At 46.7% G+C, this 15,663-nt stretch overlaps 1 protein-coding gene across 1 annotated transcript; it reads left to right on the top strand.

Annotated features, from left to right (window-relative positions):
• The first annotated feature begins 1,478 nt into the window (after nt 1–1,478).
• On the top strand, nt 1,479–11,105 carry LOC136145804 (2'-5'-oligoadenylate synthase 1-like). The gene is made up of 5 exons (XM_065904462.1): nt 1,479–1,756; nt 2,562–2,850; nt 4,216–4,400; nt 6,440–6,672; nt 7,480–11,105. The coding sequence occupies exons 1-5, from the start codon at nt 1,580–1,582 to the stop codon at nt 7,649–7,651; spliced, it is 1,056 nt and encodes a 351-aa protein (XP_065760534.1). The 5' UTR covers nt 1,479–1,579; the 3' UTR covers nt 7,652–11,105.
• Nucleotides 11,106–15,663: the final 4,558 nt, after the last annotated feature.

Here is a 15,663-nt window from a genome sequence, read left to right on the forward strand (position 1 = left end):
ATATAGAAAGAAAACTTTAAGGGGAAGAGTGTTGCAAGCTTAAACACCTGAAACATTTAGCCCGCCAGGCCTCAAAGAGTCGGCATTGACTCAGCACTCTTGAGCACTCTCACACAGAGGGAACTAGGGGTGAGCTGTGGCTCCTGCAGAGTTAGGAGGCAGAAAACAAATTTACAGACATGTAGAGTTAGGAGCAATTTCAGTTAAAAAAAAAAAAGACCCTGATGCTGGGAAAGATTGAAGGCAGGAGGTGAAGGGGATCCCAGAGGATGAGATGGTTGGACGGCATCACCGACTCGATGGACGTGAGTTTGAAAAAGCTCCGGGAGTCGGCGATGGACAGGGAGGCCTGGTGTGCTGCATGCAGTCCACAGGGTCCCGAAGAGTCGGACACAACTGAGTGACCGCACTCAACTGACAAAGTAGAAAGACTAAGAATGTTCAGGCCTGCCCACTCTTCTCTTTATCTTCTTTGTTCTCCGGAAATGGAAAGAAAAAAAGCTCATTCCTGTATTTTATGTTGTTCTTGTTTTTTCCTATTTCGCCTCAATGGTATAGCTGGCTTTCTTTAATTTACGCAAACCATTATAATGTCCAGACTACCTGACCTATGTTGTGAAATTTCTCTACAACCTGGCTCCTCGCCTCGCCTCTTTGGAGCAATCTTCTCAGGGTCACTCGAGAGGCTGTTTCCCTGGCTTAAAGTGCTAAAAATTCCCATCGAATAAAACATAACTCTCAACTTTTATGTTGTGAATACTTTTCAGGTCGAAAGACCTCTTTACAAATCAGGTCAGAGAGGCATGCCCAGTTACACTCGTGTTCAAAGCTGCACAGCTAGGGACAGCTCACAATTTTTCTGTCGACCTAAAGAACTAAAATTTATGAAAAAGTACAACGTATAGATTCATGACATTAAAAAAATAAAGACAGAGGGAAATTATGTTTGTGTGTGTGTGTGCATAAACCTAGAAAGTTGTCTCACAAGACTACCCCAAAGTAGTTATAGTTGTCGTCTTTGAGGTTTAGGATTAGGGGTGGACTAAACAATCCTTCCAGATTTTTCTGACTCTTTCTGTTTGCAATATACTACTGCTCCCAGGATCCCAGGAGACTATAAAACAATTTCGTCCACAGTGAAAAGAGGAAAAGACAACCAGAAATGTATCTGAAATTGTGATTCCTCTTGGGTGAAGTACTAAGGTGGGTTTCAAAGCAGCTTTTCAGAGTATAGTCTGAAGACAGACCAGATATTCTAGTCTGCCTGCTAAAGGCAGGGAGGAATTCTGGGATTCTGGAGGAAAGAGCTGAGAGATCTGGCATGTTTGTGGGGTCTCAGGAGCGTTTCATTTGCAGAGAGGCAAACTAGAAACAAAGATTCAAGACAAAACTCCTCCCATTCAAGGAACCGAAACCAGCAGCAGCAGGGCTCCTCCCTGCCTGTGAAATGAAACTTAACAGGCCCCTAGAGGCAGGCACTGAACTGAACTGAGACGCAGGCAGCAGAGGAGACAGAAGCTCACAGGTTCAGGACGCAGTTAGTTCTGCCGCCTCTGGCTCTCCAGTCCCCAGGGTCGTGATGGGGCTCAGCGATACCCCGGCCAAGTCTCTAGACAAGTTCATCGAAGACCACCTCCTGCCAAACGAGGAGTTCCGCACGCAAGTCAAAGAAGCCATTGACATCATCTGCACTTTCCTGAAAGAGAGGTGTTTCCGATGTGCCCCTCACGGAGTTCGAGTGTCCAAAGTTGTGAAGGTGAGTCCAGAACTGCCTGGCTGGGGAGAAGGGGGCTGGTTTGCAAGTGTTTGCACAGGGACAGTCAGAGAGCAAGAGGCTGAGGTCTCTGGGGCTGGTTCTGATTTATCCATGCCGGAACTATAACCACATCTGTGAAAAATAGCTTCTCGGGAGAGGGCATCCATCTGTAAGTTTTTAACAAATTCCCTGGGGAAGTGTATAAACCACCTAGGTCACGACTGCTTTGGAGATAAGCAATGTGAATCCCGGCAGCATCTACAGTTCACTAATCTTTGCCAGGGTGGGATCTCACTCTTTCTGCAGAGGCTCGAAATGGTTAAGAGTATACGTTTTGAAAGCAGATAGCACCTGCTGGCTGTGAAATCTTGGGCAAGTCACTTAACCTCTCTGTGCCTCAGTTTCCTTACCTATAAATTTCGGTACCTTATAGGGCTTGCAGATCAAGTAAAGTCAGCCATGGGCCAGTTTACACTATTGATCACGTAAGGTCGTAAATTACAGGGAGGAAAGAATATGGACCCTGGAAAAAGACAACCAGGATGTGAACTGTATCTCTGCCACCCGCTAGCTGTGTCACTGGACTGATACATGATCTCTCACCATCTGTTTCGCCAACCGGAAGATAACAACAGATAATAACAATAGCTAGATCCCAGAGTTGTTGTGAGCATTGTAGGAGTTCCAGCTGCTGATGCCTTCATCGCAGTGGCTAACACTCAATATGTTAGTGATTGTCCTCAGCATTTTAAGGGAGGCTCTTCTCAATGAAAAATGTCAGTTTCATTCTTATTACCTGTTTTAGGGCGGCTCCTCAGGCAAAGGCACGACCCTCAGAGGACGATCAGATGCTGACCTCGTCGTCTTCTTCACCAATTTCACAAGTTTTCAGGAACAGCTTGAGTTCCGAGGAGAATTCATCGTAGAAATTAGGAGACAGCTGGAAGCTTGTAAAAGAGAGAAAAAAATTGAAGTGGATTTTGAGGTCCAGAAACAACGACGGGAGAATCCCCGAGTTCTCAGCTTTGCGCTGAGGTCCCGCACACTCAGCCAGGAGGTGGAGTTCGATGTCCTGCCCGCCTTTGATGCCCTGGGTGAGTGCTCCCAGCCACGAGTTCTTACAGTCTTTGTCCTATGTCAGGGCTTCTTCCGTTCTCTTTTCTTGTCTCTGAGCAGAAACAAAATGTCTAAATAACCAAGGTACCCCTTCAAGTGGGAGGAGACCCAGGCATCTCTCCTGGGACAAGAATGCCTAGGGTCTCATTCAGCCACTGAAGTGACATTAAACACCAAACTGGTACAGTTGGGGGTCAAGATATTTGTATAGAACGCCTACCAGTCTCCTTAGTTTGACTTTTTGCAAACTGTGTGATGTTCTCTTTCTAAAAATGAGGTCTCGGGTAAATTCAATATGTTAATTTCATCTTTTATGCAAATGTGAGGCAACCATATGAAACTTACACTGGGGTTGGCATCTAGAGATCGTGCGCGGGAGCACTGGGGCAGGAAGCAATGCACTCTCTGAGGCTCAGGCTCCAGTGTGCACCTTAGGTGCGGGCTTCCCTGCTGGCTCAGGGGTTAAGAACGCTCCTGCCGAGCAGGAGATGCAGGTTCAACCCCTGGGTCGGGAAGATCCCCTGCAGAAGGAAATGGCAACCCACTCCAGTAGTCTTGCCTGGGAGATTCCATGGACAGAGGAGCCTGGCAGACTAGAGTCCATGGGGTCTCAAAGGGGCAGCCAGGACTGAGCGACTGAGCAGCAACACGGACGTGGAGGTGCAAGGCCATGGTGGTCCATGGCCCTAAACGAGACGGACAGAGAGCCTCTCTCCTGGAGCCTGACCATCAGAACACCAGGAAGGAAATGATATCTCGCTGTGACCACAACTAAATATGGTGACTCGACGGAGGATCAGACGACTTTGGTAGATAGGTCTACAAGAGAGGTGAGCTCTGGCCTGAGGCCCAAAGAATGAGAAAGAGCCAGGCGTGGGAAGACCTCCCAGGAAGAAGAAACAGCAGGTGCAAAGCCAGGAATGAACGTGGCATGTTTGAAGAAATGAGGCAACCAGGGGAGTCAGTGGCAAAGGGATTGAGGCAGGAGGTAAGATGAAGGAGGAGACGGTCTCACCATCCGCGTGGGCCACTGTGAGGACTTGGGATTTTACCCAGGGGTCCTGGGAAGCAAGAAGTGGAAGGATCAGGTTTCAAGGCCTCTGTATGGGCTGTGGGGATCCAGGCAGGAGGGTGCCACCACCTCTGCTGAGTCCAGGTGAGAGACGACGGGTGACGGCGGTGGAGGCGGGAGAAGGGAGGCCCGGGGATGGACCTCAGGCCTCCTGGCTCTGGGCCTGCTGACCTCCCCACTGCCCCCCAAGGCCAGTGAGTCTGTGTCCCCGGGGCGACAGAAGGAAGCTCAGAAAAGAGCTGACATTTAAGTTTGAATTCATTCCCAACAGGTCAGTTGACCAAAGGTTACAGACCTGATCCTAATATTTACGTCAAGCTCATCCAAGAGTGCGAGAAACTGGGGAAGGAAGGCGAGTTCTCCGCCTGCTTCACGGAGCTGCAGCGAGACTTCCTGAAGAGTCGTCCAACCAAGCTGAAGAGCCTCATCCGCCTGGTGAAGCACTGGTACCAAGAGGTATGGCCGGCCCCATGTGGGCAGAGCCGAGAAGGAGGAGGAGGAGGGGAGGGGAGAGTGAGGGGGGAGAGGAGGGGAGGGGAGGGGAGAGAGGGAGGGGGAGAGGGAGGGAGGGGAGGGGAGAGAGGGAGGGGGGAGAGGGAGGGAGGGGAGGGGAGAGAGGGAGGGGGGAGAGGAGGGAGGGGTGGCGTGGAGGGAGGCAAGGAGCAGGGAGAGGCATGGGGAGGAGAGGAAGGAGGAGGGGAGGATTCAGAAAGGATGCGCGAGGCAGGAGGGACGAATGGAGAGGAGGGAAAGGGAGCCAGGAGGGAGATGATGAAAGGAAGAAAGTGGAGGAGTAGACATCGGTCGGAAGCGGAAGAAACAGGGGGAAGAAGGGTAGGGTCTGGGGCAGTGCCAGTGGACTCGGGGATCTCACTCTTCCCGGTTATCCCATATCAGCAAATGACAGCTCCATCCTTTCAGTTGCTCCAGACAAAACCATGGGTCTTTCTTATCTTTTTCATACACACACAGACACACGCACACACCCACCAATTTACGAACGGCTTGGTCCTATATTAAATATCATCATCAACTACCCCCTCACCACCACTCCCAGGCTTTGCTCTTCTCTTCATTAGTCCACCAAGAAGGAAATTCTACTTCAGCCTCAGGGCCTTTGCATGAGCTTATTTGTTTGTTCATTGTCTGGCTTCCCTTTGAGAATGTACATAAACGAAGGGATTTGTATATTTTATTTGTATATATTGTATAAATATATAATATGATACTGCATGTTTTATTCACTGCTGTTGCCCTAGAACCTAGAACAGTGCGTGGAATATAATAGGTTCTCGGTAAGTAATTATTCAATGAGTTAATGAGTGCTAACCTGCCCCCCCAAACTCCCCACCTCCCAGCACACACTCTTTTGCTCACTTCCTAGCTGTCTGAATCCGGTCACATGAATTAACCTCTTGTCCTTCCCATTTTCTCCCTTGAGAAGAGTGGCATGGCACAGCAACACTAAATCAGATACCATGAGGCCGTGCAAATAGATTGCTTCAGGTCGTATGCACATTTGAAGACTATCAACCCCTCAAATCCATGAGCATGGTACCTCTTTCCATTGATTTTTGTCATCTTCAGTTGCTCTGATCAAAGTCAGGTATAGGTCTTTCACCGTGGTTGAATTTATTCCTAGTTTAAAATTTTTTTTAATGTAATTGTAAATGGGATTGCTTTTAAATTTCTCATTGTGATAGTTTGTTACTCATATATAGAAATGCAACATATTTCTATGTCTTATTACTGTATCCTGCAATCTTCCTAAATGCAGTTTTTATTTTGAATAGTTTTTTCAGGTGCCTAGCATTTTCTATGTATAGTGCCATGTCATCTACAAATAGCAACAGTTAAACTTCCTTTTTAATTTGCATGGATATTGTTTCTTTTTCTTGCCTGATTGCCATGGATGGACTTTCAATACTATGTTGAATAAATGTGAGGAGAGTGGGCATGTGTGTCTTGTTCTTGATTTTAAAGAAAAAGCTTTCGGCCTTCACCACTGAGTGTGATGTCAGCTGTAGGTTGGTCATATGCGGCCTTTATTGAGTTATGTTCTCTCCACATCCACCTTGGTAAGAGTTTGTAAGACAGTGGTTGTTGAATTTTCTCAAGTTTTTTTTCTGTATATGGGAAAATAATCATATGGTTTTATCCTTTATTTTGTTAATACAAATGTATCTCTTTGATTGATTTGTGGATTCTGACATCCTCACATCACTGGACTAGATCCAACTTGATCATGCTGTGTGACCTTGTAATATGTTGGTGAATTTGCTTTGCTAATATCTTGTGGAGGATTTTCCCATCTATGATCATCAGGCCTGTTGTTTTCTTTTTTGTGCTACATTTTTCTGCTTTTGGTGTAAAACGAGTTTGGAATCATCTCCTAATCTGCACTTTTGTGAAACAGTTTGAGAAGGATAGGCATTAACTCTTCTCCACACAAAAGCTGAACAAACTCATGTTTCTAATCTGTTCCCTCTTCTCAGTGTAAGATGAAGAGTAAGAATAACCTGCCCCCACAGTATGCCCTGGAGCTGCTGACCGTCTATGCCTGGGAACAAGGAAGCTCAGAACCAGACTTCAACACAGCTCAGGGATTTCGGACTGTTTTGGAGTTAGTCCTGAAGCATCAGGACCTCTGCATCTACTGGAAAAAGTATTATGACTTTCAAAACCCTACTATTAGACAATACCTGAGAGGACAACTTGCAAAACGCAGGTACTCTATCCTCACATGCCTTAGATCCCCATATAAATGAAGCCCTGATTATAGCCGTGGCACCCTGGAAATGTAGGAAGACGGAGGTTTCCACAGTTATTGATCATCATCTGTTCTCAGTCACTGTGCTGGGCACTTCACTCCTACCATCTGATTGAAATAATAACCTGCAACTCTGTGAGGCAGACACTGTGCTAACCACTGTACAGATCACTGAGGTATGGAGAAAGAAGAACTTGTGCAAACTTTACAGAAAGTGAGTGAAACAGCTGAAATCTGAATCAAATAGCAATAGCTACAACAATAATAATAGTTGCTACCAGGAAGTAAGAGCTTGCTGTAAGACAAAAACACTCTGATAGAGTAGTGGAATTTTGGTTATTAAACCTGTCGTGTATGGACAACTTATTATGTTTCAGTTACTGTTGGGAGCATGTCAAGTGCTCCTCTAGCTCCTCATACAACATCCTTTGAGGTAGGGATGTTCAAATCTGCCCATTTCACAGATGAGGATACTGAGGATTAGAGATTCAGGTGACTTTCCCAAAGACACACCACTACTTAAGAGCAGAGGTGAGATTCAAACCAGGTCTCTCAAGGGCCAAATGCAAGCCCCCTTCACCTCATTTTCAATGTCCAGTGTAGGGCAGGGCACCCAGGTCACAACCCAGGGAGAGGTGTCACATGAGGCCCTTCTGCTGCCCCCAGACACCGTCTGCCCAGGCTGGTATTTTGCCCTGCCGGGAGCTCTGAACATCCCAGACACAGCCCATGTACTCACCTCTCCTCTCTGACTGTTGTTTCCAGGCCTGTGATTCTGGACCCGGCTGACCCGACTGGAAATGTGGCTGGTGAAGAGCCACAGAGGTGGCAGCTGCTTGCACGGGAGGTTAGAGTCTGGCTGAGGTACTTGTGCTGCAAGAACTTGGATGGGACTCCAGTGAGCCCCTGGGTTGTGCCGGTGACACCTCCTGATTAAGCTTATGACCGGATGGCACTTTGAAATAACAACGTCTACAAATGCTACTTAAGTCAAATGCAATTTCATCTCGGTCTTTGTATTCTTTCAACATGGTCGCCCTCTGTGACCCATCTCCACATTGACCCCAAAGCCACGCTGCCTACCTGGAGCCCCCAGACAATGACCATGGGTGCCAGAGACACTCAGGCCGCCCCAGCCCTGGGAGTCAGGGGAAGCTCCGACACGGGACATTGGCAAAGGGACTCTCCACCACCTTGCTGGATCGTGTCTTGACTGCAGAGCCAACTGTCCTTCCTTCTTGCCTTCTTCACCCAGAGTCGGATTAGATCAGGGCTGTCAGCTTTCCCAGCTTCTTCAAGAGCCCTGATCATTGTCTCTCACCTGGGTGTTTCCCAAAAAACAATCTGCCGCATTTAATCTCACATTGGCATCTGCTCCTTAGAGTGACCCAGACCCACACAAGCCCCTCTGCCGCCACCCTCAAGGTAGGTGTGGGCTCTTCAGCAAATCCTAGCTGTGATGATGACCCGAGGGACCATCCTGCTCATCCTCAGCCATCACCTCTTCTCAGACAATGTCACGGCCTACGAGGTGGGTCCTGGACGAAGCCACCATCTCACCCTCTCCCACCCCATCTCAGCCCTCATTCCTGCTCCTTGGCCGGGGCTTCTGTCTTTATCCTTTCTATATTTGTGTTCTCAGATGCTTTGACATCTGGGCCCTGCTGATCCGGGAGAGACTGCCCTCCCGGGGTTGGCTGTTTCCTAGACACAGCCAGCAGCTCCCCTGTTGGCCTTTCCCATGCAAACCTGTCGAGCATCTCCTGCCCCACCGCCCAGATGCAGAGCCAGTCTGAGCCACAGCCCACCCTGCCCCACTCATGCTGGGACCAGGTCCCGATGGCTCAGGAAAGCCCCTCCTCTCCACAGCCCTCTTACATTATTCACACTTGCCGTCCAAAGACTGCTTTCCCTGCCTCGCCTGCCTTTCCCAGAGAAATGACCATAAAGGTCTTGGCCTTGTGTTCCTCTAACTCCATCTGCCTCATGTGAGACCCTGGTGCTTCCCGCGTGGCCTGGAGACAGGACGACAGGCTGTGTCTCCTATTGCCAGGGACCTGTGAGGACCATACTTGGTCACTGATTTTAACATGAGAGTGAGAAATATTTTTGCTCTTTACAAAAGAGGAAGAATCCAAAGTATCTCCAAAACTTGGGACCTTTTCTTTCTGTCTCAATTTCTGTGTCTTTGTCGAGTCTCTCTGAAAATGGGATTGTACCCCAGATGGGGTTTTGTTACCACTGTGTTATCTTCAGCACAGGTGTCTCTTCATGCCCAGAGGACACTCTGGAATCACATGTAATTACCACGGGGGTGGTCCACTTGCATTGTTTTCTGAGAGTGTTTCAGAATTATACATAAAGCTACAGTCACTAGTAGATTAACTGAATTGCTAAATAGTTGCTTAACTGAAGAGCCACACGGATCATATGGTAGATATCATATCCTATTGTTAATTCTTGAGGAACTCTCACACTGTGTCCATAGTGGTGACACTGAATTGCATTCTCAGCAAGAGAGGTCAAGAGGTCCAGGCCCTCCACATGCTCACCATCACCAGTGTCCTTTAACACATGTGATAGCTATGCTAACAGGTAAAAGCGATGCCTTATGATTTTGATTTCCACTTCCCAGATGATTCCTAATATTGAGAATGGGAATTCCCTGGTGGTCCAGTGGTTAGGATCGGGCAGTCTCACTGCTGGGGACAGGGTTCAATCCCTGGTTGGGCAACCAAGATCAGGCAAGCTGCACAGTGTGGCCAAAATAATAATCATAGCGATGAGCATCTTTTCATATACCTGTTGGCCATTTGTAAACCTTCTTTAGAAAAATAAAAATTCAATCCTTAGCCCATTATATAGTTGGTTATTTGTCCTTTAGCTAGTGAGTTGTCCAAGTGAAAGTCGCTCAGTCACGTCCGACCCTTTGTGACCCCAGGCACTGTATCGTCCATGGGATTCTCCAGGCCAGAATACTGGAGCGTGTAGCCTTTCCCTTTTCCAGGGGATCTTGCCAACCCAGGGATCGAACCCAGGTCTCCCGCACTGCAAGCAGGTTCTTTACCAGCTGAGCCACCTGAGAAGCCCAAGGCCCTCATTATTTTCTCACTAACCCCTTTTCCGATAGTTGTTTGTAACCATTTTCTCCATTTCCATTCCCTTTTCTCCCTTCATTTTATACCTGTTTTTCATTTTTATTTTATATTGGGGTATAGTTCATTTACAGTGTGTGTTAGTTTGAATGTACAGCAAAGTGATTCAGCTCTACATTTATCTATTCTTTTTGATCAGTTACCTTTGCATTCTCTTGTGTTTTCTTTTTCATTTGCTGGGTAGAAGCTTTTTAGTTGGATTACTTCCCTTTTGTCTGTTTTTGTTCTATTGTCAGTGTTTTGTTTACACATTCAATTACACTTTTGCAAAGTTGTCAAGAATATACAATGAGGAAAGGACAGTCTCTTCAATAAATCAAGCTGGGAACATTGGATATCCACATGCAAAAGGATAAAATCACACCTTTTCTTCCAGCATGCACAAATATCAACTCAGAAGAGATAAACGCCTAAACGTAAGAGCTGAAACTGTAAAACTCCTAGAAGAAAACACAGGGAGAACGCTTCATGACATAGATTTGGCAATGATTTTATGAATATCATATCAAAACACAGACAAATAGGGGTGAGTTGGTGGTGCATACTAGTTCTGCTTTGTGGATGCCAAATATTCCAGCAGCATTTGCTGAAGGGACCGTCCTTCCCCACTGCTCTACAGAACCACTTCAGACATGTGTCCAGAGTCATGTGTGTGAGCTGTGGTATACCATTGATCAATTTTTGTGTCCTTGGTTTAATACTACCTGTACTAATTGCTGTAGCCTGATATTAATTCTCAGTGTCTTGTAGGAAACTGTGTTCTATCCAAACTAATGTCCTCTCTTGGCTCTTTCTATTTCTATGCTAATATTATACTCAGTTTGTGAATTTTCACCCAAAATACAGGGAGGCATTTGGTTGGAATTCCATAAATTAGTTCAGGGAAAATGACATCCATGTAATATTGAGTATTCCAGTCCACAAACTTGGAACTTCTTTCCATTAATTTTCTTCTTTAATTACTCTGTAACCACATTTTATAGTTTTTCCCTGGATTGCTATTACATATGTTTTCTCATATTATTCCTAGATATCCATATTTATATTAGTGTACTTAGCAAGTTTTCTTTCATTTCATTTGTAATGTTGATCTCATGAAGACCTCAGTGGATGTGTTGGATTATAGTATAATGAGTGAGCTTTATACTTCTCTGAATTTTCTGGTTTTATTGTATTTTGCTGTAAATCTATATCCTGTATGACTACAAGAATCAATAAAGTGAATTTCTTTCAAAACTTTTTTGATAAGTGTTTCTCAGCTAAGCTGTGATGATTTGGTCAAAGCTGGCAGAGGCAGGTAACAGAAAACTCGAGGGTGCCGCACTTGAGAACTGCTGGTTCAACCACAAATCCATCAGACTCATCAAGAGAGAAGAAAGCGTGTAAGGGATGATGGACATGCTTGGATGAAATCTGAAACAGCCGCGTCATAAATGCCTGATTGCCCAGAGCTGAGTCCCCATTCTGGACCACTTCCTGCTGAGGAAAGGAACCCGGGAGGAACGGAGGGTGGAGCTGGAGAGATGAGCGTGGGCTTCTCCGAGCCTGCCTGGAGGCTCAGCATCCTGTCGGGTGCCCCAGCCCCACCAGGGGTGCAGTCTGCTTACTACCCGCCTTCGGGGCTCCCAGCCCCATGGGGGCTGTCCTGTCTCAGGGCTTCTGTCTCTCTCTGTTCATGTTTCAGAGCATGTCTCCCACAGTTCGAGACCCTTACGAAAATGAGGTGTCTCTAAAAAGTGGAGCAGAGATCATCGTATCTCTCCTGGGACAGTCATGCCTAAACCAAGGAGGCAACGAGGAACGGTAAATTGGCACAATTTGGGGACAAGACATTCTTTATGGAACCCCCACCAGCCTTACTTGTTTGATTTAATGGCAAAGTGTGTGAATGCTATTTTTCTAACAACGGGCCAGCATAGATTGATCCTCTGCAGTTGGGGACCTGAGAAGTTCCCTTCTTTTTCTTTTTTTTTTAGAGGTGCACTTTTGTGGGATCTGATACACAGGAAGTGTGTATTTATGCCTGACAATTAATGATTATAAATAATTACCATCACTATCTTACTCACAGCAAAGAGTGTTTATTAACGATCTCTCCAGCCTGGTTCAAATTGTGATGCCAGAGAAGACTGTTGAGAGTCCCTTGGACTGCCTGCTTGGAGATCAAACCAGTCAACCTGAAAAGAAATCAACTCTGAATATTCATTGGAAGGACTGATTCTGAAGGTGAAGCTGCACTAATCTGGCCATTTCTGATGCGGAGAATTGACTCACTGGAAAAGACCCTGATGCTGGGCAAGACTGAGGGCAGGAGAAGGGGATGACAGAGGATGAGATGGCTGGATGGCACCAATGACTAAATGCAGGATGTGAATTTGAATAAATTGCAGGAGATATTGAAAGACAACGGAGCCTGGGCTACTGCAATCCATGGGGTGGCACAGAGTCAGACACGAAATAGTGATTGAACAATGACAATCCAGCCTTGTCGGCATTCCCTCCCATGCCCTGCCCCCACGGTGCTTCTGCCAATAGAAAACAGTGCTTCCCTTGAGGTCATGTCTAAGAATCAGTCCAGTGTAGACGAGACAACAGATTTTCTAGAAATCAAAAGTTCATTCAGAAAGAATATATATGTCAGGAATGAGTCTGATTGTTTACAATTTGGTGTAATTTCTCAAACAGTCCAATAGAGAACATTAGCTCCTGGGCTCCGTAAATCCCCGTCACATGCAAATTGCTTTCTTCACCAACTCCCCTACCACCCCATCTACCCAAACCTCCAGGAAAAGGAGTTAGAGTGCCTACCAGTGAAAGAGCTGCCCCGGTGACCATTGTGAAAAGGGGGACAGTAGACCATTAGCTCTACACACTCAGCAAAAACAAGACCAGGAGCTGCCAGTAGCTCAGATCAAGAACTCCTTATGGCCAAATTCAGACTGAAATAGAAGAAAGTACGGAAAACCACTAGACCATTCAGGTATGACCTAAATCGAGTCCCTTGCGATTATAGAGTGGAAGTGACAAACAGATTCAAGGGATTAGATCTGATAGAGTGCCTAAAGAACTATGGATGGAGGTTTGTGACATTGTACAGGAGGCAGAGATCAAGACCATCCCCAAGGAAAAGAAGTGCAAAAGGGCAAAATGGTTGTCTGAGGAGGTCTTACAAATAACTGTGGATAGAAGAGAAGCTAAAAGCAAAGGAGAGAAGGAGAGATATACCCTGAATATACTCTGAATGCAGAGTTCCAAAGAAGAGCAAGCAAGGTGAGATAAGAAATCCATCCTCAGTGATCCATGCAAAGAAATAGAGGAAAACAATAGAATGGGAAAGACTAGCGATCGCTTCAAGAAAAGTAGAGATCCCAAGGGAACATTTCATGCACGATGGGCACAACAAAGGACAGAAATGGTATGGACCTAACAGAAGCAGAAGATATTAAGAGGAAGTGACAAGAATACACAGAAGAACAAGGCAAAAAAGATCTTTGTGACCCAGATAACCACAATGGTGTGATCACTCACCTAGAGCCAGACGTCCTGGAATGTGAAGTCAGGTGGGCCTTAGGAAGCATCACTATGAACAAAGCTAGTGGAGGTGATGGAATTCCAGCCGAACTATTTCAAATCCTAAAAGGTGATATGCCAGCTCAATATGCCAGCAAATGTGGAAAACTCAGCAGTGGCCACAGGACTGGAAAAGGTCTGTTTTCATTTCATTCACAAAGAAAGGCAATGCCAAAGAATGCTCAAACTACCACAAAATTGCACTTATCTCACACACTAGAAAAGTAATGCTCAAAATTCTCCAAGCCAGGCTTCAACAGTACATGAACCATGAACGTCCAGATGTTCAAACTGGATGTAGAAAAGGCAGAGGAACCAGAGGTCAAATTGCCAACATCTGTTGGATCATCAAAAAAGCAATAGAGTTCCAGAAAAACATCTTCTTCTGCTTTGTATGGACTATGCCAAAGACTTTGACTGTGTGGATCACAAGAAACTCTGGAGAATTCTTCAAGAGAAGGGAATACCAGACCACCTGACCTGCTCTTGAGAAATCTGCATGCAGGTCAAGAAGCAACAGTTAGAACAGGACATAGAACAACAGATTGGTTCCAAAGGGAAAGGAGAACATCAAGGCTGTATATTGTCCCCCTGCTTATTTAACCTATATATATGCAGAGTGCATCATGAGAAATGCTGGGCTGGATGAAGCACAAGCTGGAATCAAGATGGCTGGGAGAAATATCAGTCACCTCAAAGATGCAGAAGACACCACCCTTATGGCAGACAGTGAAGAAGAACCAAAGAGCCTCTTGATGATAGTGAAAGAGAAGAGTGAAAAAGTTGGCTTAAAACCCCACATTCAGAAAACTAAGATCACGGCATCTGGTCCCATCACTTCACGGCAAGTAGATGGGGAAACAATGGGAACAGTGAGAGACTTTATTTTCTGGATGCTCCAGAATCACTGCAGATGATCACTGCAGACATGAAATCAAAAGATGCTTGCTCCTTGGAAGAAAAGTTATGACTAACCTAGACAGCATATTAAAAAGCAGAGACCTTGCTTTGCCAACAAACTTCTGTCCAGTCAAATCTATGGCTTTTCCAGTAGTCATGTATGGATGTGAGAGTTGGATTATAAAGAAGGCTGAGCATGGAAGAATTGACGCTTTTGAACTGTGGTGTGGGAGAAGACTCTTGAGAGTCCCTTGGACTGCAAGGAGATCCAACCAGTCCGTCCTAAAGGAAATCAGTCCTGAATATTGGTTGGAAGGACTGATGCTGAAGCTGAAACACCAATACTTTGGCCACCTGATGCAAAGAAGTGACTTATTGGAAAAGCCCCTGATGCTAGGAAAGATTGAGGGCAGGAGGAGGAGGGAATGGCAGAGGATGAGATGGTTGGATGGCATCACCAACTCGATGGACTTGAGTTTGAGTAAGCTCTGGGAGTTGGTGATGGACAGGGGAGCCTGGTGTGTTGCAGTTCATCGGGTTGCAAAGAGTCAGACACAACGGAGCAACGGAACTCAACTGAACTGACATCAGTAAACAGGGTTGCTCCAGTCATCAGCAATCACGGCCCTTCAGAGTGATCCGCTGAGCCCTGAGGAAACTCGGGGAGGAAAGGTGCGCCCTGAGGAAAGGCAGCTCTGAATGTGAGAGCAGGACGCGTGTGCTTAGGCCCTCGGTTGGGTCTGACCCTTTGTGACCCCACAGACTATAACCTGGGCTTCTCTGGTGGCTCGGTCCTTACAGAATCCACCTGAAGGGCTGGAGACCTGGCTTCCATCCCTGAGTCGGGAGATCCCCTGGAGGAGGGCTTGGCAACCCGCCCCAGGATTCTTGCCTGGAGAACCCCCATGGACAGAGGCGCCTGGTGGGCTGCAGTCCGTGGGGTCGCACAGAATCTGACATGACTGGGCGACTAAGCACAGCACCGACTGCTGCCACGGAGCTGGGTTCTCCAGGCCAGAACACCGGCGCGCGGAGCCATTCCCCGCTCCGGGCTCGTCCCAGCACTAGCCCAGCCAGCTGAGCTGCCTGTCAAAGGGACGATTTCAGTGAGCCCCGACTCTGACATCGTCCCACACATAGACGAGCACTCTATTTCTTAACTTGGGGTTGTTGCTGGCCAAAATCTCGGCGTTCTCGGCCCTGCAAAGCCAAATAAAAAATACAGAGATGGAGTTTGGAGGAAGCAGAAAGGTGGCTTTAATTCTCAGCCGGCACAGAGGGGAGCTCCGTAAACTCATGCCTGAACAACTGCGCCCCCCACCAT

The sequence above is a fragment of the Muntiacus reevesi genome, chromosome 13, assembly GCF_963930625.1.
Source record: "Muntiacus reevesi chromosome 13, mMunRee1.1, whole genome shotgun sequence".
Classification (NCBI taxonomy): domain Eukaryota; kingdom Metazoa; phylum Chordata; class Mammalia; order Artiodactyla; family Cervidae; genus Muntiacus; species Muntiacus reevesi.